This window comes from Diabrotica undecimpunctata, chromosome 9, assembly GCF_040954645.1.
Source record: "Diabrotica undecimpunctata isolate CICGRU chromosome 9, icDiaUnde3, whole genome shotgun sequence".
In the NCBI taxonomy this organism is placed as follows: Eukaryota; Metazoa; Arthropoda; class Insecta; order Coleoptera; family Chrysomelidae; genus Diabrotica; species Diabrotica undecimpunctata.
The window spans coordinates 5,689,634-5,717,169 of record NC_092811.1 but is presented as its reverse complement, the minus strand read 5'-3'; the positions used below and the strand labels follow the sequence as shown (position 1 = coordinate 5,717,169).

At 33.3% G+C, this 27,536-nt stretch overlaps 1 protein-coding gene across 1 annotated transcript; it reads right to left on the bottom strand.

Annotated features, from left to right (window-relative positions):
• Positions 1 to 2,590: 2,590 nt before the first annotated feature.
• Parp1 (Poly-(ADP-ribose) polymerase) lies at positions 2,591 to 27,317 on the bottom strand. The gene is made up of 13 exons (XM_072542627.1): positions 27,084 to 27,317; positions 24,092 to 24,400; positions 22,767 to 22,954; positions 21,960 to 22,179; positions 21,445 to 21,737; positions 18,828 to 19,143; positions 18,464 to 18,773; positions 17,802 to 18,098; positions 15,067 to 15,248; positions 12,711 to 12,951; positions 10,493 to 10,749; positions 9,897 to 10,072; positions 2,591 to 3,345 (listed from the first exon to the last, which is right to left on the bottom strand). The coding sequence occupies exons 1-13, from the start codon at positions 27,198 to 27,200 to the stop codon at positions 3,273 to 3,275; spliced, it is 2,979 nt and encodes a 992-aa protein (XP_072398728.1). The 5' UTR covers positions 27,201 to 27,317; the 3' UTR covers positions 2,591 to 3,272.
• Between the last annotated feature and the right edge of the window lie 219 nt (positions 27,318 to 27,536).

The following is a 27,536-nucleotide window of genomic DNA, read 5'->3' as shown; positions in this document are numbered from 1 at the left end:
AGATAAAGTTGGCCTTATTCTATGAAGTGTAAAAAAGCGAAAATATTGTCGATTATCCAACTCACCTTGTGATGTAACACAACTGTGATAAATAATAGTTTCGATTAACGTTTTGATGAATATTGTAACTTTTTGAACAACAAAGAATACTTGATAAACTTAACCTAACATAATGAAATGAATTATAATTTATACACCTTACTAAATACAATTGGCCAGAAAAAGTGTCTTCCAAAACGCTCCATATCTATCAAACAGTATAATTTTCATTACTTTCTGTAAGTAGAACTACAAAAATATTTTTGTTTTATATATTTCGATCGAGAATACTTTTCTCGGCAGTTTTCTCACTGTTTTAACCGCCTTTCAACTCTTTCTTTGCGCTGTTGATGATTTCTTGATGATTTTCCAACGTGAAGCATTTTCAGTACTTTTAACGCTTTTTCAACGATCCTGATGATTTTCTGTAAGTTCTCTACAGACATGTTTATGTTTTATCTTTCTTCCCATGCTTTCGGCGGTGTCTTGACGATTTTATAATTCTAGGACGTATTTTCGCAGCTTTTGACTTTTTTTCTATAATCTTCGAACACTTTTTTAACGATCCTGACTCTGATCACTTTTTAAGATTTTTTAACGATCCTGACGCTTTTTTCTTTAAATTTTGTACAGACATATTTCTGTTTTATATATTTCGACCGAGAAACATTTCTCGACATTTTTCACACGATTTTGGAGGCCTTTCAAACGTTTTGTTGGCACTATTGACGATTTCTTGACTATTTTCCAACTTTTTGAAATCTTCAAACGATTTCACGACACTTTTAACAATTTTTCAATGTAAATTCTGTACAGACATGTTTATGTTCTATATATTTCAATCTAGGACATACCTCTCGACCTTTTTCCACGCCTATGGCACTTTTTTGTTGATTTTGTAATATGAAGCAATTCTGACACTTTTTCTACAAATTCTGTACAAACGCTTTTCTCTCAACCTGTTTTCACACGCCTTTGGCGCTTCCTCAACGATTTTGTAACACGAAAAAGCATTTCCGATGTTTTTTCTACAATCTTCAAATGTTTTTAAGACACTTTTAACAATTTTTCACTATCCTGACGATTTTTCTGTAAATTCTGAATAAACATTTTCATGGTTTAAATATTTCGATTTAGAATATACCCCTTGACCTTTCTCAACGATTTTGTAATACTAGGAAGCATTTCCGATGTTCATGGCGTTTTTTCTCTAATCTTCAAATGGTTTTAAGACACTTTTAACGATTTTTCAACTATCCTGAGGCTTTTTTTGCAAACTCTGTACAAACGACTTTTTTCGCACGCCTTTGGCGCTTTCTCAACGATTTTGTAACACGAAAAAGCATTTCCGATGTTCTTGGCGTTTTTTCTACAATCTTCAAATGTTTTTAAGACACTTTTAACAATTTTTCAACTATCCTGACGATTTTTCTGTAAATTCTGAATAAACATTTTCATGGTTTAAATATTTCGATTTAGGATATACCCCTTGACCTTTCTCAACGATTTTGTAATACTAGGAAGCATTTCCGATGTTCATGGCGTTTTTTTCTACAACCTTCAAATGTTTTAAAGACACTTTTAACGATTTTTCAACTATCCCGAGGCTTTTTTGCAAACTCTGTACAAACGACTTTTTTCGCACGCCTTTGGCGCTTTCTCAACGTTTTTGTAATACTAGAAAGCATTTTCCGATGTTCATGGCGTTTTTTCTCTAATCTTCAAAAATGTTTTTAAGACACTTTTAACGATTTTTCAACTATCCTGACGCTTTTTCTGTGAATTCTGTACAAACTAATTTATGGTTTATATATTTCCATCTAGAATATATCTCTCGACCTTTTTCACACGCTTTTGGCGCTTTCTCGACGATTTTGCAATACTAGGAAGCATTTACCTACGTCTATTAACCATTTAAGACCCAGTTGGAGGTTCGACTTCTTCTCTATGCTTTTGACTTATTTCAAACACTTTGGAAAATTTATTATGCCTTTTCGTTGACTTTTTAATGATTTTGATACGTTCTCAACGCTTCTACAATGTCTATACGAACTGACCTTCCCCAATGCTTTTACAAAGCTTTTGAAGTATTTTTGACGCTTTTGATGATGTTTGAACACTTCTGAGATTTTATCGACGATTTCCGTACGCCTCTGAAGCATTTCCGACAGTTTTGGGGGGTTTACAACGGTTTTTACATTTTCTTGGACTCCTTCCTTATGCTTCTGACGGTTTTTCAACACTTGGAAATTAATAGGACTTTAGAATGATTTAAGGCACTCTTTAGACGCTTTTATAACGATGCCTCGACGCTTTTACAACGCCTATAAAATCTCTCGATTTTTTCCAATGACTGAAGCATTACCAACGATTTTTCAACCTAGCTTAACTTATTACCCGAACGACAAGAAAAAGCATCAAAAGCATTGGAAAATCATCGAGTAAGAGTTAAAAGCATTAGAAAAGCTTCTAGAAAGCGTGATTAGTATTGAAAAAGCGTTGGGAAAGCATCGAGGACGTATCATGGCAATTGTGGGGGGAGGGGAAAGCCTCCAAAAAACGTTCAAAGCATTGGAAAAGCGCCTATAAAGCATAATTTACCTTGGAAAAGTATGGAGAAAGCGTAAAGTTTACTGTTCTACTAAAAGATGACATTTAATGCAGAAGAAATCGCATTTTGTGTACAATATAGCATTAGATAAGACATTAAAGTTCACAGGAGAGAATTGCTTTGTAGGGAAGTGTCTGAGAGGAAACTAACGATCAGAGCTATTGCAAATAGGTCAGGATCCAGGAAAATGAAAATTGTGATGCCCATTTATGATTGAAAGGGTACCATAATTAGATATTTATAAAAATCTTGGGTATACCAAAGTTATATCGAGAAGTACAGATACCAAAAACGGTTAGTGGTCGAATATAGCAACAAGTTGGTCGGTGGTTGAACATGCCAAGTGATAATTGTCACAGACTTTTTACAACAATCATTGACACACAGATGACCGCCACAAAAATTGCTCGCCCTTTTTGTACCTCATGATCTAATCTTTTCTGGTCTCAATGAAACATCACTAAAAGAGCATTGAAAGCAGAATTGTTAATAAACTCATTTAGCATTACGCCCAAAGCATTAAAAGTAGTGTACAAATTATAATTCTTATAAAAAACAAACACTTAAATTTTAGAACTTACAACTAACAGTTAAACAATGAATAACAAAACTAAAACGCCACTTAGAATTTGTATTCGAAGTGCATTTTGAGTAAGTATTTTATGTTGACTTGAGCCACATCGTAAACAATATATCTGAAAAGGTGTTAAGGAAAATATACAATTTATTTAGAAAATCTGGTCTATAACTGCTAAAAAAACCATCTTATAAATGGGGCCTTGCGAAATTTGTGCCTTTTATTGTCTAGGACTCTTCTTAACAATATATTATCATTAATCCTCACCAGATGACCGAGGTCGATAGAACATAACGAATTAGATCTCCTTGTCCCGTTTCGTTCATCGACGATTTCTGAACTCTTTTGGGTTAGAAAAGCATCGTTTCTAATGCTTTTGAGATTTTTTGTGATTTTCCAATGTATCTGAAGCATTTCCGAAAGTTTTTGAGGCTCTTCGGCGATTTTTTCAAGGCTTCTGAATCATTTTCAATGCTTTTTATTGTTTTACGACAATTTTCCAACGTTTTTGACGATTTCTGACACAGATATTCCTTTGAACAGTTTTTTTGAGAAGTTCACTGTCTTCTGGATGTCCTTTCCTTATCACTTTTTTGTCGATAGGTCCATATATTTTCTTCGTCTATTTACTGTTTATTTGTTGATTTCTCGGTGCTTTTCTAATGCTTTTGGCGCTTTTTTTGACGACTTTTTAATGTATCTGAAGCATTTCCCAAAGCTTTTACCGCTTTTAGACACTTTTAGAATTTTACAACGAGTCTGACGCATTTTCGACGCTTTTGACGATTTATGATAGACTTTTCTTTTTTAAAATTTTGTTTTGAGTTCATGATTGTCTTCTAGATCTTATTATCACTTTTTCGTTGATAGATCCAAAGAATTTTGTGGAAGCTTTTAACATTTCTTAATCTTTGCATTCCGCCTTCTTAATGCTTTTGACGCTTAATCTATATGTTTCTAAATACATTAGGTTTTTTTAGCTCTGTTTTGAAGCTTTTTTTGGCGCCTGAAACTATTTTTCTACTCTTTAGATGTTTCCTCGACGCTTTTTTATAATATTGTATTCTTAACGCTTTCTAATGGGTTTCAACGGTTTTGACCCATCTTCCCTCCTTTTCTCGGTTTTAAAACTTTTTAAAAGCGCTTTTGGCGCTTTTTTTGTGAGTCCGCCATATTTTTAGGCTTTTAGATACTATTTTATCTCTTTTTCAATAATTTTGACGCATTTTTTACCCTTTTTGATGCGTTCTCGTCGCTTTTTCAAATAATTTGAAGCTGTCTAACGCTTTTAACAGTTTTGACGTGACAACGTCTTAAATTAGGTTGTGGCTCGGAGTCACTCATGAAAAAGTGTAGCACTAGAGAATTAGGCGCGTTGAATCGGTGCGTGCTTGTGTCTCTGTCTTTCTCGAGCGTTCTTGGCGTTGGAAAACCGAGAAAGCGTCATAAGTCAAGTTCACACGTGTGGTTAAAGTATCGTCAGCTGTGTCTGTAGTGAAAATGTGGAGTGCTTAGATTCGTCATTTACAACAACTACAACAATAAAGGTAAATAATTGTACACTAATATTTCATTATCGTAAACTATGATTGATTGATTAATTGTTAGATTGACACAAAAGTTGAGAAACTGAGTTTATAGGTTATGTCATACTATTGACAAATAGTAAATTATTAGTTTAAATCACTCTGCAATCAATCGTAATTCAGTCGATTGAGAAGAAACAGCGCGTTTCAACTGCAAACAACTATTGTGCAATTTAATAATATTCATATCAATAAATATTCTACCGAGAAAAAGACGTTGTCACGTAAAATCTTCGCCCGTAAAACCGACTTTACAGGCAACCGATTTTTTTCAACTCTTTTCTATCGTTTTTGACGCTCATTCCATTATTTTGAGACTCTCGCGTTTTTCCAACACTTCTGATTTGGATGTTTCTGGTGCTATATCGCCTTTTTCTCATTTTTGACATTTATTCGTCTCTGTTCCAATAATTTTAACATTTCTCGAGACTATCTATCGTTTGTAAGGCTTTTCGACTCCTTTCTAACATTTTTGAAGCTTCTTATATCCTCTCTACCCTTTCTTGTCGCTTATCCAACACTTCCGACGCTTTTTGAGACTCACTGACATATTTTAAACTTCCATTACGCTTTCTCGGCGTTTTTTCGTTTCTTTTAACACTTTTAACGCTTATTCACATTTTCTCATCGCTTTTCAAATTGTTTTTGGACGCTTTCTTGTCCTTTTCAACGCATTTTAGCCTTTCTAAATGCTTTTTGGAATCCTTAATGCTTTCTCGTAGCTTTTATCGATGCTTTAACGCTCTTAACGATTATCCACATTTTCTCGTCACTTTTCCAATTTTTTTGGACACTTTGTTTTCCGTTTTAACGCATTTTATTTTTTTTTCGATTTTCGATTTTCCTTTCTTTTGACGCTTTCTTGTCTCTTTTAGAACTCTTTACGGCACTTTTTTAGTGCCTTTGGAACTTTCTCGGCCCATATTCCATGATTTGGCGATTTTTGGACAGTTTCTTATCTTTTTTAAAGCATTTTACACTTTTTCAAATGCTTTTTGGAATATTTTGGTGTTTTCTCGTAGCTTTTACAGTTTTTCGATTATTTCTAGTGCGTTTAAGGCACTTTAGACGCTCTTTTCATTCTTTTGGCTCTTTCTTGTCTCTGACAACCCTTTACAGCGCTTTTTGGTGACTTTGGAACTATCTTGACGTTTTCTCGTCACTTATTCCATGATTTTTGCGCTTTTTGGACACTTTCTTATCTTTTTTCAACGCATTTTACGATTTTCTAAATGCTTTTTGGAAGATGTTGGTGTTTTCTCGTAGCTTTTATAGTTTTTCGATGATTTCTAATGCTTTTAAGACACTTCAGAACATTTTTTCCTTCTTTTGACTCCTTGTCTTTTTTACAACCCTTCACGGCGCTTGTTTGTTGCCTTTGGAACTTTTTAGACTCTCTTGACGTTTTCTCGACTATTTTTCAACACCTTTGACACTTTCCCATGTTTTCTCATCACTTATTCCATGATTTTGGCGCTTTTTGGACACTTTCGTAACTTATTAAACTGTTTATTCGGGCTGTTGGGCCGTTGTCTTCTGTTGAGATTTGTTCTCGACGTTTCGCCAACACTAGGGGTTGGCATCTTCTGGAGATGTTGATGCTTCGCTTGTAAGCAGAAACTGACGACGCGTTGTACTACGGAGGCAATATTTATAATTCCCACTCGCCTCCCCTCCACTGGTTTCGGCTTGAGGGGGCGTGTCGTTGTTTATAGTAGCTTTTCTATCTCCGTGTTTGGCGGGAAGGGCGTTTGTGGATTTTAATACTGGTATCCATGTTTTGTTGATTTTTAGTCCTTCTTCTATCCTATTGAAATTGTTTGGGTGCTTGTATATTTCCACCGCTTCCCGATATAACCGTGGGTAGTACTGTGAAGTTTTGTCCAGCATCTGTGTTTCTTCAAATAGTATTCGATGTTCTCCGCTTCCCAAAGCGTGTTCGGCAACGGCAGATTTGTCGATATGTCCTAAACGACAATGGGTTTTATGTTCATTTATCCTGGTGTTGGTGTGTCTTTTTGTGGTTCCCACATATACCATTCCACATGTGCATGGTATTCGGTATACTCCGGCCGTTGCTAATGGGTCGCGTTTGTCTTTTACCGATCTTAAACAATCCTTGATCTTCTTTGTAGGTCTGAAGATGGTCTTTATGTTGGCTTTCTTGAGTATTCGCCCAATTCTGTCCGTTACCCCCGATATATAGGGCAAGAACGCTTTCCCTTTACATTCTGTTTCTTCGTCCCTTCTTCTAGATACGTTGTTCATCGCCTTGTGTATTTCTCTTCTGGTGTACCCATTAGAGGTGAGCGCTTTTTCAATATAAAGAAGTTCACTTTGGAGATGTTGTGGTTCACAAATTCTCTTCGCCCTCTCTGCCAAAGTTTTGATGATACCTTGTTTTTGGCTAGGATGATGATTTGAGTTCCTGTTTAGGTATCTGTCTGTGTGTGTAGGTTTTCGATACACTTTATGTCCTAAGTGACCTTCCTTTCGATTTACTAATACATCCAGGAACGCTAGTTGTTGAGCTTTTTCTGTTTCCATCGTAAATTGAATATTTGGATGTAGTGTATTTATATAAGCCAGGAAATCGTTTAGTTTTTCTGCTCCGTGACCCCAAATCACAAAGGTGAAAAGCAGAAAAACTAAACGATTTCCTGGCTTATATAAATACACTACATCCAAATATTCAATTTACGATGGAAACAGAAAAAGCTCAACAACTAGCGTTCCTGGATGTATTAGTAAATCGAAAGGAAGGTCACTTAGGACATAAAGTGTATCGAAAACCTACACACACAGACAGATACCTAAACAGGAACTCAAATCATCATCCTAGCCAAAAACAAGGTATCATCAAAACTTTGGCAGAGAGGGCGAAGAGAATTTGTGAACCACAACATCTCCAAAGTGAACTTCTTTATATTGAAAAAGCGCTCACCTCTAATGGGTACACCAGAAGAGAAATACACAAGGCGATGAACAACGTATCTAGAAGAAGGGACGAAGAAACAGAATGTAAAGGGAAAGCGTTCTTGCCCTATATATCGGGGGTAACGGACAGAATTGGGCGAATACTCAAGAAAGCCAACATAAAGACCATCTTCAGACCTACAAAGAAGATCAAGGATTGTTTAAGATCGGTAAAAGACAAACGCGACCCATTAGCAACGGCCGGAGTATACCGAATACCATGCACATGTGGAATGGTATATGTGGGAACCACAAAAAGACACACCAACACCAGGATAAATGAACATAAAAGCCATTGTCGTTTAGGACATATCGACAAATCTGCCGTTGCCGAACACGCTTTGGGAAGCGGAGAACATCGAATACTATTTGAAGAAACACAGATGCTGGACAAAACTTCACAGTACTACCCACGGTTATATCGGGAAGCGGTGGAAATATACAAGCACCCAAACAATTTCAATAGGATAGAAGAAGGACTAAAAATCAACAAAACATGGATACCAGTATTAAAATCCACAAACGCCCTTCCCGCCAAACACGGAGATAGAAAAGCTACTATAAACAACGACACGCCCCCTCAAGCCGAAACCAGTGGAGGGGAGGCGAGTGGGAATTATAAATATTGCCTCCGTAGTACAACGCGTCGTCAGTTTCTGCTTACAAGCGAAGCATCAACATCTCCAGAAGATGCCAACCCCTAGTGTTGGCGAAACGTCGAGAACAAATCTCAACAGAAGACAACGGCCCAACAGCCCGAATAAACAGTTTAATAAGTTAGACGATGGCCGTGAAAGCCTAACGCAATTTAACTTTCGTAACTTTTTTTAAAGCATTTTACGCTTTTTACAATATTTTGGTGTTTTCTCGTAGCTTTTATAGTTTTTCAATGATTTCTAATGCTTTTAAGACACTTTAGACGCTTTTTCCCGTCTTTTGGTCCCTTCTTGCCTCGTTGACAACCCTTTACGGCCCTTGTTTGCTGCCTTTAGATCTTTTTCGACTCTCTTGACCTTTTCTCGACTATTTTTCAACACCTTTGACACTTTCTCATGTTTTCTCGTCACTTATTCCATGATTTTGGTGCTTTTTGGACACTTTCTTATCTTTGTTCAAAGCATTTTACGCTTTTTCAAATGCTTTTTGGAGTATTTTGGTGTTTTCTCGTAGCTTTTATAATTTTTCGATGACTTCTAATGGCTTTAAGACACTTTGGACGCGTTTTCCCTTCTTTTGGCTCCGTCTCGTCTCTTTGACAGCCCTTTACGGCGCCTTTGGAACTTTTTCCACTTTACTGATGTTTTCTCGTCTATTTTTCAACACCTTTGACGCGTTCCCATGTTTTCTCGTCACTTATTCCATGATTTTGGGGCTTTTTGGACACTTTCTTATCTTTTTTAAAGCATTTTACGCCTTTTCATATGCTTTTTGGAATATTTTGGTGTTTTCTCGAAGCTTTTATAGTTTTTCGATGATTTCTAGTGCTTTTAAGACACTTTAGACACATTTTTCCTTCTTTTGGCCTCTTCTTGTCTCTTTGACAACCCTTTACGCGCTTTTTTGGTGCCTTTGGAACTGGTCGACTCTCTTGACGTTTTCTCATCTATTTTTCAACACCTTTGACGCTTTCCCATGTTTTCTCTTCACTTATTCAATTATTTGAACGCTTTTCGGCACTTTCTCGCGACTTCTCTAACATGTTTGACGCTTTTTCAACACTTGATGATGAAGACTAGTTGGCCACATATCTGTTGGCAAAATCGGCAAAATGTTAAGGGTCCAAAAAGCGTTGGAACTTATCGAAAAAGCATCTAGCAATCGTATCCTTCATTATTATGGGTACTTTCAGTTTATACTTCTCTGAATGTCTTATCACATGATGAAAATATCTCAGCATTCAAGCCTTTATCGTTTTGATAACATTTAAGACAGTTTTAGTAGACCAAAATTATCCTGAAGTGCCCCTCAAACTATTTTTGAACTCCTAAGTCCGTGTTATATTTTGAAATCATATAATCTAATAATGATAATAACCCTAAAAACCCGGAAACAACTACTTAATCTACCTATCCATACGCATTTTAAATTATATTCGGAAAAAGGATACTCGTTATACAACAAACTAGATTTGGCATCGCTCGAAACTCCTTTTCCAACAGGCACTTCAATATCACCGATCTTCTTCACCACTGAAGGATCCGGATGTGTCATTCCCACACCCTTGCAACTGTGCTTTCCTTTCGGCAACTTTTCAATGTAATCGGCTTGCAGTCTTTCATGCATCTACAAACGATGATTTTAATTAAACAAATTTTTGTACAGAGAATAGAAAAGTATGTTATAGATGCACACAGTATCGCCATTACTTGGTTTACAACAGTTTTAAGATACTAAGAAGCTGAAAGATGAAGAAAGAGATTATTATAAACATTGAGGTTATGTTAGGTTAGGTTGAGGTGAGACTGCACCCATATAGTAGTTATTCTATACTTATACGAAGTACCAAAAAACTATAAGTACAACAATAATTGATAATATATTCACGATATTGTGTGCAAACAAAAAAAAACACAAATTGCTGAAATCAGAACCTGATAATTATTGGAAGAACTGCTAAAAATAGAGGTGTAAACGACTTATTTGAACCGAGAGCGGTTCCGAATCAGCCAAACCATATATTTATTTAAATATTGAAGTACTTACATTTCCTAGAGCTACATCGCAGAGCAGCATCAAACCCAACGGACTGTTGACGTTGGTGCAACAATAATTGGCCGACTTGGAGACCATATCGGCGAAGTAGATACCTTTGCCGAACATGTAACCGGTCACGGGCGCTTCCGGTGGAGCGATGCGAAGACCTTGAGATAGAATACCGGCGAAGTTGGTAACTCTGGAACCGTGCCACAGCAATTTTCTGTTCGGAAGCTTGCGGAACGGTTTGTGGCGCTTTTCTTCTCCTAGAAAGATTCGATAATTTATTTGTTTTATCAAAAAGACGTACATATAAACAGAGATTCGATGTAGACAAATATTGAGACAATGGGGTCGACAATTTTAATTTTTATACAGTGTGTCTAATTAAATCCGCACCATATAAGAAACTTTTATTTTTGGTTTTATGAAAAACAGTTTTTCTTTATAAAAAGTTTGGAATTATCTAAAACCTTGAATACAAACACCAAATATTAAAATTTTTCAGTCATATACGAGGTTTGTCAAGAAAATATGAAAGTAAAATTCATTTTTAGATGTCATTTTCTTGTAAAATATTGAATATTTCAAAAATCCGCTTACAACACTTTACGACGTTTTTTTTGGTACATTTGAAGCTTTTCCGACTGTTTTTCTTGTCTATTTTTCAACAACTTTACTACTCTTTTGTTGTTTTCTCGTATATTTTTCAACAAATATAACGCTTTTCTGTTTTCTTGACACTTTTTTTAATGATTTTGTCAACACATTTGGAACCTTTTGGTATTTTTTCGTAGATTTTGTCGTTTTGTCGATGCTTCCTAATACTTTTGAAACATTTTCAGCTTCCTAATGCTTTTTCTCTTCTTTTGGAGCTTTCTTGTCTTTATTACGACTCTTTACAAAGCTTTTTTGAGGTCTTTGCAATTTTTTCGACTCTTTTGATGTTTTCTCGTCACTTATTCAATGATTTTGGCGCTTTTTGGACGCTTTCTAATCTTTTTTTAATGCATTTTAAACTTTCTTAACGCTTTTGAAACATTTTCTTGTTTTCTCGTAGTTTTTGTCGTTTTGTCGATGCTTTCTCTAATGCTTTTGAGACATTTTAAATGCTTTTTTCCTTCTTTTGGCACTTGTTTGTCTCATATAACTCTTTTTTAGGGAACTTTTCCGACTCTTTTGACGTTTTCTCGTCCATTTTTCAACATCTTTGACGTTTCTTAATGTTTTTTCGTCACTTTTTTTTTAATGATTTTGGCGCTTTTTGAACGCTCTTGTATTTTTTGAGGCCTTACTACTGTTTCTCAATGCTTTTGAAACCTTTTCGTGTTTTACCCGCAAAGTAAAATTTCTAAACGCATGTTGAAAATACCATTAATATTTTAATAAAGAATTACACACGACTTAATACGAACTAAATGTTTATTAGGGATATCACTGATTAATTTTTCTGATTTTAAAAGGAATTTTCTTCTAGATAATCTGTTCTTGTCTTGTAAAATATTTAATATGTCAAAATCCGGCTCGAAGGATCAAAAAATGCGAAAGAGGAGCGTTTCCCCACCTTGACAAGTAAAAAAAGTGGGAAACATTAAATTCGCAGCCAGTTTTTTTGTATCTGCTGCAGTTTTCGATACATTTAGGTTCGGGCGGACAAACAGAGCACAAAATTAAATGATCTAATTTTTTTTTAATTTTTATTACGATTTAATAGGCAAATATAAAAATAATTTCAAGATAAGCACAATTATTGGCTAAAATGCCAAGAAAAAGATATAGAGGAAGATACCTAGAAGATTTAAGATTTATGTAAGCATTTATCCGATTGAAGTTATTATTAGAAATGTAAAAAATAAAATAACACAGAAAATGTAGAATTTTACAGTCAATACGAACTAAATGCTTATTAGGTACGTCACTGACCAATTCTTTTTAATTTTAAACGTAAAAATGTTTCGAAAAACTTATCTTTTGTTGTAAAATATTAAATATTTCAAAAATCCGGCTCGCGGGACCAAAATATTTGCGAAAGAGGAGAGTTTTTTTATTTTGATACGTAAAAGTTGAGAAAAAATTAATTGCTGGAACTTAGGTCAGAAAAAGCGGGAAAACATGGATGAAAACAATATGTAGGAAACAAAAAAACCAACTTCTTCCCGCTTTTTAGATCTAAACTACCATATATGGACATTATAATGAATTAATGTATACTGAAAAAGTGTTTTACCTTGGCGTTTGACAGTATACACCTCATCGATAACCAAATCATAAGTATTATGGGTAGCTGCATGAGTATTCTTGACGTACTCTTGAATAATTTGGAATTCCTCGCTTGTTTTCTCCAAGACATCGATCTCTGTATTGAGCTGCTTGTAGTAGCTGTCGACGGTATGTTCTGAACCTGATGTTTTCATCAGGTTGTAAGCGATTTCCAGTTCCAGCAAGCTGTCCAACATTTCGATTTTTTGCTAAAAAGTAAGTTTACATCAACAGATAGATACTATTTCTCCCAAAAAGCCTCGCGTCTAATTAAAGTTCATTCGTTTACCAAATTCCCATCAGTAAACATGAGCACGTGTTGATATTCGCCGTCTCATTCGTCAAGAGGATATTAAATATAATTTATTACCTTAAGCGAGACAGATTCTCATGATATAGATCCCAACTTGCCAGCATTTTAAATTCAAATTGTATCGTGTTGATTTTTAAGTTAATATATTGTGTTATATTTATGTTATAGTTATTGTTAAGTTATTTACTGGTCGTGTTATTTTTTAGAGTTTAGTTTAATTGTGATATAATGATTAAATTTCAAGAAATTCTTACACTAACAGTTTCAAAAGTAAATATTTTTAAAAATCATATGATACATAGGTCGTACATCAGTACGACCCTGTTTGGCTTACACGTGGTTCTATTGACGATTGGGAATTTGTAAAATGAATAGAATATAATAAAACAATTTTTAGACGAAAGTCTATCTATTAACGTAGTCTCCTTGATCATATGATCATACAGTAATTCTGCAACAATTCGTTGAACGAACAGAATTACAAATATCTGTTAATATTTGAAATGGAAATGGAAAAGGGCGAGAAATCAGGAGACTTAAAATGAAATAAAAACAAAGATCCATTTAAATTATTTTATTTTTTCTTATTTTAGATGAAAAAGTTTCCAAAAATTGTTTTCTTGTTGTAGCTTATTCAATATCTCAAAATATGGCTCGAATGACCAAAAATAATGGGAGAAAAAGTTTTTCAGCTTGATATTATTGAAAGTGAAGGTGAAAAGAAATTAATTGTTCAAAGTAATGCGCTGAGTGACTAACAGCAAATGAAAGCCATCCATGCGAACAAATAAGCAAACATCAGCTTTAGCTTCGAGATTTTCTTTATCTAATACCCTGAGAAGGAAAAATCTATCAATAGGGAATATTGTATAGCGATAATGGTGATTTTGGAGGAAGAAACTGAGAAAAACGGTCCCAAATGAAGGAGAAAAATATGTTATTTCACTAAGGCAATGCTTCCTGCAACAAGTTACTCGCCACGATGACGTTCTTTATACTTAGCAACTAAAACTCTAACTAGAGCGCTCAAACATATTACAGAGAAAACTGTTTGTTTCCAAAAAGACAATCTGGTAATTTTGGACGTATTTTGAAGCCAAAAACAAATAGCACTTCTAGAAATGAACATAATGAAAGACTAGGAATTCAATGAATTTAAGAAAATTCTTACGATTCACTCAATATTCAAAAAGTATGTAGAAATACCTTAAAATAGCTAAAAGTAATGATTATAACATTTAATATCGAATAAATATGTATTTCAGAATGTCATTTCGGGTCAAATAAATATATTTTTTATGTTAAATGGAAAAAAATCAAAAAATTGTTCTCTTTTTGTAGCTTATTTAATATCTCAAAATCCGGCTCGAAAGACCAAGAGGAGTATGAAAAAAGCTTCTCCACCTTTTTATGTACAAGTAAACTTGATAAAGCAGGAACTATTTAGTCTTTTTTGTACCACTCGCACATGTAACAAAGAAAAACTTATCTTTTTTCAGGCAATAACTGCTTCTCGAAACAGGACCTCACAAATTGTTTGTTGCGTCGTTATACCAACAAAATACATAACAGCTACATAAACAATGTTTGAGATCTTGTTCCCAGAAGAAGTCATTTCCCGTCCCAAGAATACGTAATTATTTTCTTGGCTAACCAGTGCTGGATGCCAGTTAAAAGTATTCTAAATAGTTGTAAATAGTAACTGACCCATAAATTTGTAAACAATTCATCTGTTTAATACTGTATTTATTTTTTTCTTGTTGTCATTCGTAACCTGTACTTCTATTAGTAGTAAACAACTTTCTTGTCGAAATTAGTTTCTTTTGCTTTAACAATTTAAAACTGACAACTTTGTCAATTAATTTTCTTTTTCTTTTGCATAACAATGTGAAAACGTATCTCTTAAGCAAATATTTTGGTCCTTTAAGCCGGATTTTTCCGTCAGTTGATTTAAATTTAGCACTATTTAAATAATTATGTTGAATAGCGAAGTAGTACAATAAAAACTTACCTTGATAACTTCGGGATCTTTCAAGACTGGTGGATCGTCGACGCCGAAGGAGTGCGGTATGAAAGTATAAAATCTGTTCGAGGCATCTATAAATCTGGAATTTTCTGCTTTTTCGTTTATAAGAGTTTGCAATTCGTTCAAAACTCCAAAAGCTTTTTGAATCTGTGCTTTACTCAATTTACCTATAAGAAGGAAACATTTACGATGGTGTTAAGTTACATAGATTGATATATTTTTCATTAGATATTACTACGTTGTTATCTGTGTATGTAGACTACACTGTCTGTACTACTGGAAGGTAAAATCATATAGAAAAACAGTTTCAATAACGAACAAATGGAGACAAGTTGAATTTTTAAATTTCGAGATTTCTACGACTAGCAGTCTTGACTTGGTAGTCCTTAACGAAGCACACTAGGTGTGACTTGCATTAATGAACTAGTTTTTTTATAGTACAGGTGTTTTACAATTACACTATCATCATCAGTTATGTCTATTAAGAGTATCAGTCACAAAAAGTATAAAAAGTGTAGTTTGTTAAGAAATTAAGATATGTCCATAACGATATTCAAATTCAAACGAGAAAATTTAGTTTATTTAAAACGAAAACGGCCCATTTTTCATGAAGAGGATATTTATAGGCTGCTATACATAATCCTGGACAATGCGTTAGTCTCATCACTACATTCAGATGAGATATCGTCGACCACGTCCCTACAGTGCAGATTTATCACCCAGAAAATTATCTATAATTTTCTATTACTGCATTTTAAGGCACACCTATGGGCAATGTATTTTCTGAACAACAAGGAGTTAAAAGAAGAAAACCAGTACCAATAGTAACAGAGAAACTTGACGAATCAAATTTAAAAGAAAAAAGGGCTTTCAATCTATCTATATAAAAGGATATGATGACAAGTCATACCATACATCACTTGAGAAAGGCACTCTGCCGAAACAGCTGTAGTGATAAGAATTTATAATAAATTTTGTGGAAGTTTTGAAAACAAAAGTTTTCAGTGTTTTATTGTGATATAAAATGAATTTCCATCAAGTAACGGTCGAATCCATCACTTATCAATAATAACAATAACAATATCTTTATTTTTAGAAAATAATATACATTCCGTGAACATAAAATTATTTAAAAAAAAAACAGTGTCACAAACGAAAATATTATTTACTTATTCCTAACTGTTACATATACAAATAGTCCTCCACAGAATATGGCTCAAGAGCTACCAGTAATTTAAATATTTGATGTTTATACAAACTTAATCTTTCCTCCCTTTTAATAGGTTCAGGCAGTTTATTAAACAATTTGATGCAGCAATAGAGAGCGTTTTTTTCGGTTATACTTAACCTGTGTATTGGAATTTTATAATTATATAACCTGGTATTTACTATACTATTGGGCTCAAAGTTCCTAAAGAGTATTTTATTCTTATATAGAAACAGTAAGCATTCTTGAATAAATACAGCGTAAACTGTTAAAATATTATTACTCCTAAAATGCCCTCTACATGATTCCCTACTTTTTAAGTCAAACATAACTCTGATTATTTTTTTCTGAACCAGGAATCCATTATTTATGTCCCTACTGTGGCCAAAATTTATTAGACCATATCTAAATTTTGCTTCAAAATTAGCATGATACACTGTTTTTAATGAGTTACTATTCATGTATTTTTTTAGAACTCTAAAGCTGCAAATCACTTTACTCAAAGACATACATAACTGGTCAACATGTTTATCCCAACATAAAAAACTGTCAATATATAATCCTAAAAATTTGGTACTGCTGCTAATATTTAAAGTGTCATTATTTACAATAATACTGTTTGGCATATCTGAATGTGCATAATTTGTCTTAAACAAAAGAAGATCTGTTTTATTTTGATTTAAAACCAACCTATTCATAGAAAACCAGTCTTTAGCTTTCTGGAACTCTAAACTAGCATTAACGCTTAGAACAGACATGTCTTTACCACTGACTAAAATGTTTGTATCATCTGCATAATTTGTTATGCTGGAAGTAGTATTAGCCACTAGACCATGAAGATCATTGATATAGATCACAAACAGTAAAGGACCAATCACACTTTCTTGTAGTACTCCAATATTGATAGTGCTTTCAGATGAGATGCCTATTTCAGTGTTTTTATGTATTTTTACTAAATGTCTCCTATTTGCCAAGTAGGACTTAAACCAGTTCAATGCTGGTCCACGTATACCATATTTCTCCAATTTATCAAATAATAGGTCATGCACTAAACAGTCATATGCCTTTGATAGAGAGACCCAAAGCCATATGACCAATCTCAGTACATTTCAAAATATCCCAGACAAATTGAAAAATCGCAGTCTGAGTTGATTTTCCCTGTTGATAACCATGTTGATTTGCACTAATAATATGACATTTTGTTAAAAATTCTGTTATCCGCCTATACATAGTCATTTCTAAGATTTTTGAAAAGGAACATAGAAGGCTAATTGGTCTATAGTTATTAATTAATTTAGGATCACCCTTTTTGTAAACAGGTGTTACTATGGCAGTTTTCAGGCATTCAGGAAATACACCAGATTTTAGTGAATTATTTATGATTGTAGTGAGAGGATTCACTATCTCCAAAAGAGAATGTATGACACTTATTGACAGTATTAAAAATATTACATTAACTAAAGTTAATCTCTTAGTAACGCGCGAAACAAATTACTGAAATAAATTTACTCACCCAAAGGCATCTTTTCTGTATCCAATTCGAATTCCAACATAAGTTTCTGCATAGTGTTCACATCGAACATAATTTTAATCAGATCTTGTACGCGGGGATGTAACTTCGATTCGGACTCGACGATATCCAATTTTTGAGCTTCCTCCTCTCCGTAGTCCATCTCAATTGGATACATTCTTCCGGGAATTTTTTTGAAGTTATGTCTCCTTCCCCACGCATTTCCAGATTTCTCTTCGTACACCTCTTCGAAGACATGTTTGGCGTGGTACAAAGAATCCATCTTTTGAAGTTTTGTATCTGTTGAGAGAGAAAACAACGAGAAAATTAAATAAAATCATTATCAGGTAAGTAAATTATTATTCCTAAGGTTTTTGAGATATATTAGGCAATTTTTTTAGGTCAAACATTCGCATACATTTATACAATTTTGAAATCACAAAGTTGCGACGTTGCCAAGCAATTTAAAATGTCCTGAAAGTTGGATAAGTCGTCGTAAATAAAAATTGACGCAGTCACAAGTACATACAAGATATGAAAATGATATATAACAAGTCAAATGTAAGATATAAAGCAACTAAATTGTTCGATATATAATAGACACCAAACTTCCTGTAAGTTTGAATAAAATCAAGGAAAAATTTTGATATTTTGTTCATACTTACTTCCAATTGTGGTTCCAATTCTTCCCCAAGATCTAAACACCCAATAATTGCTTTTCCCGTCAGCTTCCAGCAACTGCAATTTATAATAACTGTTTTTCCCAGACTGAATATCAGTCAAACCTAAAATAGCGGTATATTTGTCGTTGCCACTTTGGTAAACATGGGCTACATTTTCGAGCTCGGAGTCTGGATCCACTGCAGTTCCTCCTTTAAGTTTCAACTTGACGGATTTTGGTACCGATTTGGTGTAAATGCTTTGTGATTTCGACTTGGAGCTGGTGGATGCTGGCTGCGGCAAGCGTACTGTAGGCTGTAAAGATCACGACGTCAGTAACTTAATATATGTAGTGTATGTAGTACTTACATCAGTTCCCCAACTACAAATGCTCTTCTTGATGATCAGATCTGGGATTTTTCCGGAATTGTCTTTGGCCTCTTTCAAGAAATCCTCTGAAACTGCGTGGATTCCTTCGCTTTCCGCTTCGCGCATTCTGCTGCCTAACTTTTCCACTTCCTCTTCCGTCGTAATGATAGCCATGACGGTTTTGTCTATTTTGGTGACGACTTTTCCTCCCAAAGATGATACTTCTTTCTTAATGGCTTCTTTACTTTTACCAGAATTTCCAATAATGACAAATTTCATTTCGTATAGAGGTGGAAGATCTCTTTTAACGCGTGGCCTTGAAGATAAAAAATACTTTAGTAAAACTATTATTAACAAAACGTTGGGTGTTGTTTATATTTTGCATGTAGACATGGAATGAAACGGTAAATAGTTTTTGAATACTTTATTTTTCAGAATGTTTTCTGCCAAGATTGTTCAATCACAAATTAATCCCTTAATTTGTAATCTTACATTATTCTTAACTTCTTATAGTTTCACCGTGTATAATTGAAACATTGTGAAAACATATCGTGTAATATTTTAATAATTAGAGTCCATTTACCTGCAACTTAATCAATTGCCGAATAATACATTTTTAAATTGAACTTCCTAAGTGAATAATGGCCTAGATTAAATTGTATTGTAAGCCCATAGTTCAAAGTTTGTTCGTCGATCGAGAAGAATCTGACAAAGGGGCATTACAAAACAATTCGATCCTTATAACTACAATCGAATCTGTCCATTGGTCCTTCGGAGCCGGATCTCTGGATTCCACTAGATTTTTCACCTCCAACCTGCTGGAACAGTAGACTTAAGGACTGCTATTCAGGTTCTCTGGTGCTCAAAGGCTCTCGTAAGTCTCCTACTCCTAATTTCGGTGCTTTCTGGTCTTTGTTTTAAATTTTCTTTTCTCCGCACTTCGAATTCGATCGTCGATCTTGTACGGAACTGGGGAACAGCTATTCAGGTCGCTAAGGGTCGTCTCCTTCGAAGCTACAATCCAATTAACGCCCTTTTGATGTTGTTTTGTCGAAGGATCAATGGACAGATCAGACAGACAGATTAAATATCAGGATCACAATAACCCCAGGACACTTCCTAATTGGGAGGGCACTAATTTCGGCAAATAGGGAGGAAGAGTTGAGCACATACACGAATATGCCACAAAGGTGGAGGCAGTTAGAAAAAGTATAAAGAGATTTTTGGAACAGTTGGAGACATGAGTACATGTGGAAACTCATTTGCGAAGCTCTCAGAGCAGATGAAGATAGAGACCAATGAGGAAAGATTGTCAGGAATATTGGAAGAAATTACGATCCTCAGTAATGGGGAAATGACAAGAGAGGTTTTTTGTGGAAGTGGTTTTTAGTGAAAATAATTTTTAGTAGAAGTGGTTTTTATTGAAAATAGTTTATACAGAAAGTGGTTTTTTTGAAAGTTGTTCTCGCGGAAATAATTTAGTGGAAGTGACAGTAGTGGAAGTTTTTTTTAGTGAAAGTGGTTCTTTAATGGACGTGGTTTTTAATGAAACTGAAATTACCGTATGCCATTAAATTTTTTAGCAGTGTCATGTCTTTGAATTAGTCCACACATAAATATTTTAAGTCACAACGGCGAATTACTGTTGCCGACTAGCGGATAATAGTTGAACTACAAAAATAATTTCTAAACTAGATTAAAAAATCGCAAATTACTGGCGGCGGCCATATTGGGGCGGACCTTGTAACGTCAACATACATCGTTCTCACTCTTACTTACTTAAAAGGTACTTCTCTCTCTAACACATTGATTTCCCTATTCTGGTGGTCGTAAAAACGTAGCTCATCTACTTTTTGACTATTTTCTGACCATTTAAATGGAAGCTTAACGAATACGCTTACAAGACGTCTAGACGTCGATGTAAGAATAGTCTAGCTTAATAATATAATCACGAATAATTGGTAGGAATGCTCGAATAGAAGAAACAAGGATACCGAGTCCATTCGAAAACAGAAATCGTTTTCATAAACTATGTATTTAGAAAAAATTCTGACATTGAGTGAAATTTTGTGACGAAAAAATATTATTACAGTATGATAATTTCTATGAAATTTCCTCGGCAAAACTAAGACCTGTAGTTTGATCGACAATTATAATTGAACTTTTGGACAAATTACGTCAGCTTGAGCTAAAAATTTTTGGAAAGATAACAAATTTTAGATTTTGAAAAGGTTTTGAAAGATTTTGAAAAATGTTTAGTAAGAGAGTCAAATTATATATAAATATGTATATTGAAGATCATTGCTTAAAAAAAAACATCCAAACTGTATTAAAAATGAAACAGACATAAAAGATGTATCTGATAAATATTATAATTTAATAAATTAGCCTTCAAGGGTTTTGTTTTAAGGATTATTATTTTATTTACCTTGTATAGTATAACCTTCAATGGAATAACATGTAGTGTAAATTATAAACAAGTAAAAATAAAGTGTGAATTGAAAATGGCAATTCGCCGAAACGTTTACACAATAATATAGTATTTTATTAATCCTAGACCGATAATTCAATAAAATTCACTTAAAAGTATTATTAAAATAATGATTGTCCTACTTACTCAGCATTTTCCTCCTCTTTCTCTTTCTTAACACCGTTAGTAGGAACTTTTACTTTGATAATTCTATTCCTCGGTTTATATTTGTACGATTTCAAGAACGTATAGTGTTTCAAGTCGTCGGGTATCTTGAAAGGCTTCCGTTTAGGCTCCATCACTGTCTTGTTACATTTTGTCCACTCCGTAAGATCCCCTTTACACACATAGCCTGCGCTCGTATACACAAATTGGCCTTTGCACGTGTCGCATGGAACGAGAGCTCCGAACGTCATGATGTCCGCCAAGTGGTCCAATGTCTGCAAATTAATATTAATGGGCTACGAATCTTGACTAGAAGACTAACTAGAAGCTACTATATTTGCAGTAACGGCAGTAAGCGTAAACAAAAGCTGTAGAAGTGTTCCTAATTTTAAATATTTTTTTGTACTGTAATGTAATGATATGAAAACATGGCAACACAAAAAATTAATAACATTTATAAAATAAAATATATTCAAAAGAAATTTTTAATACATTACCTTTTCTCTGCCTTTACAATGCTCTTGGCCATTGTGTTCCAACAAAAGCGTCGTGAGTTTGTTGAATTCGCTTCCTTCGTACTGGCTAAGAGCATCCCGGTATTTATACATTAATTTATTCTGCTTTCGGTACTCCACATCTTCTTCCTTGGGAGGAGCGTCCACTTCGTCTTCGACCTTGATTTTTTTCACTTCGGGGACATCTTCTTGTTTAATAGGACTTGAAAAAGATACGAAGAAGTCAGAGTGACACAAAGTAAGTAAAAAACATTTTTTCTGAAAATAATTCTACTTTTTTCTCATTACACTTAATTGTTACAACTCTCTAATATATTTACTTATCATATAAATTCCTGTTTTGTTAAATAATTTTTAAAAACTTTATTATCTCATAAATCAGATCCTTTTGTATATGAGCCCCTTCCCATATCAGTTGGCCCACCTATGGAATTTGCAGTTTAAGTCAATTACCATAAACAAATTATACTCTGCATGTTTTTATAAGTTCCCATATTAATTAATATGGCATTTTTATTAATGTTTATTAAAAACATTACCCTTATGGTTTTTTAATTATTTTTAACAATAAAAAAATCACTAAACCCTGACCATGCATTCACGTATGTCAACATATGTTGATTTTTTCATACTTTCGTTAAATCCAGAGGTAGCTATGGCAAAATGACATCAAAACAATAATATTGTCAGTTAATGTCAAATGTATTTTGTAGTATTGTAAAGCTTTTTGCTGTTTGTAGATTGGATATTTATTATCTTTAATTGACTAAATAAGCACTAAATACTTACACTATCGCCTTAATCACAGTATTCTGGTCCTCTTTCTTCAACCCTTTAAAACCAGGAAGCTTATCTCCTGATTCGAAGTATCCTAAGTCAGATCTAACTTGAGCAAAACAAGTAACGTGATGCCAGAGATCTTGTCCTCCATATTTTTTACCTACTTCCGTTTCAAAATCTTTTTTGGCGATACGGACCTTTAAAAAATATAAAAGATGTTAAAACCTTGTTTTTAAAGTAACAGCTTGAACAATGATAACTTAAACAATGATAATTTGCACAAGTATTCAAACTTTATGCATAACTTCGTTTCAAAACATAGTGTTTAGTAATGGAGCAAGGAAGGCCAAAATCTCTACTGTGAATATCTTAAATCGGCAAAAACGCCATTGCGAACGAACTTCTGGGTCATGACAACTTATAAAGTGAGTTATGACCGCTAGGAGCTAGCATATTCGATTACGTAAATTCAATAAGAGGTTACCACATATCAGCACCGAACATTCTAGAATCTTGCAACACGAATTGCGACATACTGGAACAGCAAATTCAGCATTTCTATACATTATAAAAAAAGCATCACAGAACCACTTTTTTCAGTGTGAATGTTATCTTTTAATTTGTAACTAAAATCTTTGCCAGTGTTAATAAGTTGTTTTGTGAATTTCTGTTTTTTAAAGTGTTTTTCAAAAGAACATTCATAATCCTTCTTCATTTTTTTTAAAGTTTTTCAAAAGAACATTCTATTCAATAATTCTTCTTTGTTTATTTTACTAAGTTTTATATATCAACTCTATACGATTCTGTCCCGTTACGATGCTTGTTTGGAAATATTCTAAATAATCCCTTTAAAGGTTTTACCACAATGCCGTCAAAAGTACCGCAAAAATCCAGTTAGTCAAGTTAGTAAAAATTAAAAAATATCTTGGAAATATGAAAACTGATGTTTTGAAAGTTCGAAGTGAGAATTGGCTAGCGTATGTGCCAAATTCATTGTAAAATTACTAGATTTCAAAAAATTTTCTTAAAATACAGTCTGGGCATTCATAAAAGGTCGCTAATGATAAAAAGAAGCTTCAAAGATCAATACTGATGAAGAGTTACAAATTTACAGCTATGACCACTAATGATAAAGAATGCCACGAACTGGATGATGAAAAACAATGCATTGTGAAGTTATCAATGAAAGTGAAATACTTTTAGTACAAAACTATTACAATATAATTGCAAAATTGCAAATTATTTAAATCCTCAGAAAAAATTCAAAATTGTTTTGTTGATTTTTTCCAAAAAACTGTTAGGACATCTGAATTACTATATTTAGCAAAACTTACCTCATCCTTTAAAATCTTCTGTTCGCATCCTCTACAAGCAGCCCTTCCAGACTTGGCATACTCAATTCTGAAATCTTTCAGAGCTTCTTTTTTCAATTTAGCATCGATTTTATCTCCAGCTCGTTTTTTCCCTTTTTTGTCTGGTACTATTGTAACACTCGACAGTCCAACTCTGCCCTTTATTTTGTCCTGGTCCTCGACTCTCAAAGATTCATAGTGTTCGATGTCATCTACAGTCTTTGGTCTTTGTTTTTTGAAAAAGCATTCGAAGTGGAACCAATTGGGTTGTTTTCCATCGAAATGTGCAGACTATAACAATATATTTAAAAATCATATCATGTAGTACCTGTCAATAACTACTATTACATAAATATAATAATAATATAATAATAATAATAAAGGTCTTTATTTTTTCTTCAAATTCATACAATATACAAAATATATAAATTATATATGCATAAAATACAATAAGAAAGAAATAATGCCAAAGATCAGTTGGTGCTGATTGCAAGAAATCAGCACCTCTGGTTTTCATCTTAAGCAAGAGAAAAAAAAAATATAATATATTTTTTTTGCATGTTCTGTAAAAATAAATTAAAAGCCATAACCAATAGAAACATTTAGCATTTAAATATTGCCCAAAAACTATCACAGTTTATACATACTTCATAACAGGTAATCAAATAGTTGCACATGTGTTACTCACTTAGCAATTTAGATTTAAGAGATTTCTTAAAAGATATAATCGATTTTAACTTTAATTCTTTAGATAATCTTTAGATAAATAATATACTTTTGATATTTAATAAACTCCATTCGCTTAGCTCGGACAAATTTTGACAGATTCATTGTCGGAAACCTACAACACAACAATTCCTACTTCTCAGTATTAATAGCTCAAGTATCCTGCTATTACAGACTTCTTTCTTTAAAAAAAGAAGAATTATTCTAAATAGTCGAAGTGTATACTAAACCCATCAAATTTTGGGTAGTATATATTTAAAAAATATATATTTAGTTGTTATAATTTAACATAACTATTTATTATATGGTGCAGATAAATAAATATTGATTGTCGGTAATTCGCAAAGTTCTATTTTATTTACTATTTAGTTTGTTTACTATTAATATTGGCTATGAGTACAGGTGCTTGGTTGTATAGTAATTTCCAGCCACTTTTAGTCTGTCAAAAAGTAACTAACTTCGCAAAAAAATAATTACTAAATTCACTAGACAGTTCGGACTGGGATTAGCGAACCGAGTTTATGTAAATGAATTTTTGAATTGTTCTGTACCATGTGGCAGAGCTGTAATTGTATTTTTGTATCTTGTATTTTGTATTATGTATGTCAGTTCTGTATATAATTTTTTTAAAAAGATATACCGATAAAGAATTTTTGATAATTTTGTGGAAAAGACATGGAGGATGTAGAAATCTTCTCTTTTCCATGCTCAACCATTTTATATGTTTTAATTTGTGAGAAACAGGCTGGTGTCTTCTTACACCACAGATCAGACAAAGGACACGAATTTTGAGCCACCTGAATTCTTCTTCTGTCATCTGAACTAATACAAGGCCCATACACAATATCTCCATAGTTAAATTTTGATAATACTAAACTTGCACATGTAAGATATTTATATAAATGTAAACATTACAAAATTAATGCAAACATAGCAGAGCTTGTATTGAACCAACAATTAATATATGCACTGAAAATGGTGTATTGATATAAAATATACTACAATTAAGGAGTTATTAATGTTACTGATAGAGTGGTTATTAATGATGGAACATGAAGTAGATATTTCTGATTTCGATATTCCTAAACTTGGAAATTGTCTATCCAAATTGAGCACTGAATGACAAATATATACCTCTGCTGTTAAAAGTCTACCAAAAGGATAATGGCAACAATTTTGGCATTTTACGGAGAATATATACTTAGAAAGATAATTAGCTAGAGATTAAAAGTTTGAAACAATGGCTGCTATCAATAAACTTATTCAATATGGTGAGGAATACTGAATATTGAGGAATATCAGAAAGATATTAGAAAAATCTTAAGAATAGGTTTTTCAACTGAAGAGAAAATATTCACTGTAGTATAATTTAGTGTTCTTAATGTTGTGAGAGTTGTTAGTATTCAAATAATTGTTTTGTTATTCTAATACCAAGTTTTATGTGAATAAAAGCCTAATTCTGCAAAAAGGTATTTTACTACACAGTAGTAAGTAACTTCATCTACCTGCAGTTACCAGGGTAAACATAAACTTGGAACCTTGCTTTCACAACAAGTTAATAGCTTCAAAGTCTACTGTTATGTAGAACACAGGCACCTGCCTCAAGTTAACTCATGTTCTCAAACAATTTGAAATTGCCTACATAAAGTAACAGGTTTAAACCATAATTAGAATGTATCACATATAGAAAATGAATTTATATTTGTTTATTCTAAAAATAAATACAGTAAAATTGACCTATTGTAATAATGCATTACAACACACAAGTTATCACACAAGGTTTTTACCCCAGATATTAAAATCTGATCAAAAATTTATTTAACATTCATTTTGTATCATATTCAAGGTCATGACAGTAATTATTAAAATCCAACAAAATGGTTTGTTTACTATAATTGTGTATAAACCAAATAAACAAGAAACAACACTGAACTGAACACTATTATAAATTTATTTGGATTAAGTTTGGCTTAATGAATGCAATGATGGAATAAAAGATCGAATAAAATTATCATTATATTATAACCTTCCGTTAATTCATTGTTAGGATATTCTGGGATCCTTGTATACAAATAATTGCAGAATATGAGAGAAAAGAATTTTTATTACTTCTAAAAATAAAAAAAAATCTTGAGATAAACAATAAAATCTTAAGTTCTGGAGTACAGAATCTTGAGAACAAATTATAATATACTACAATCAATGCTAATAAATGAATTCATCGTGAGATATGAAAATTTATATCTACCTGGACCATAACAGCAAGACGCAATGTTCCTTGTCCTATCGGGGACCTACAGCCTTTGCAGCTGGCACGACCACTTTTGGCATATTCTGCCAGATACGGTAGGTCAGTTTTGCTCATTTTTGGATTAAAAAAATGAGTTTTACAACGTTCAGTTTGATTACAAAAAAAACAGATAAACAAATACCGGTAGATTTAACAAGCACCGACTTGTGTGACTCTATGTCAAATGTCGTCTTTGTCGAATTTTCCCGGGCTGTTAGGAGGATAAAGTACTACCAACGGTAAAGCACAAAATTTTCGTTTTAAGAATGTTTTTTACACATTTTTTTTTTGGTAATTTGATAAAAACACAGATAAAACTTACAAAATTTTGAAAAACCGCCCTTGTTATTTATGTTATAATATAAAAAAATGCACACAAAGAACAGTAAAGTACTTTCACTTGATATAACG

Coding starts and splice junctions, on each gene's coding strand:
- Parp1 (XM_072542627.1), bottom strand. CDS start 27,200: ATGAGCAAAACTGACCTACCGTATCTGGCAGAATATGCCAAAAGTGGT. Junction 24,401..27,083: donor GTCTTGCTGTTATGGTCCAG/GTAGATATAAAT, acceptor ATATTGTTATAG/TCTGCACATTTCGATGGAAA. Junction 12,952..15,066: donor AAGATCCCGAAGTTATCAAG/GTAAGTTTTTAT, acceptor CTTACTTTTTAG/CAAAAAATCGAAATGTTGGA.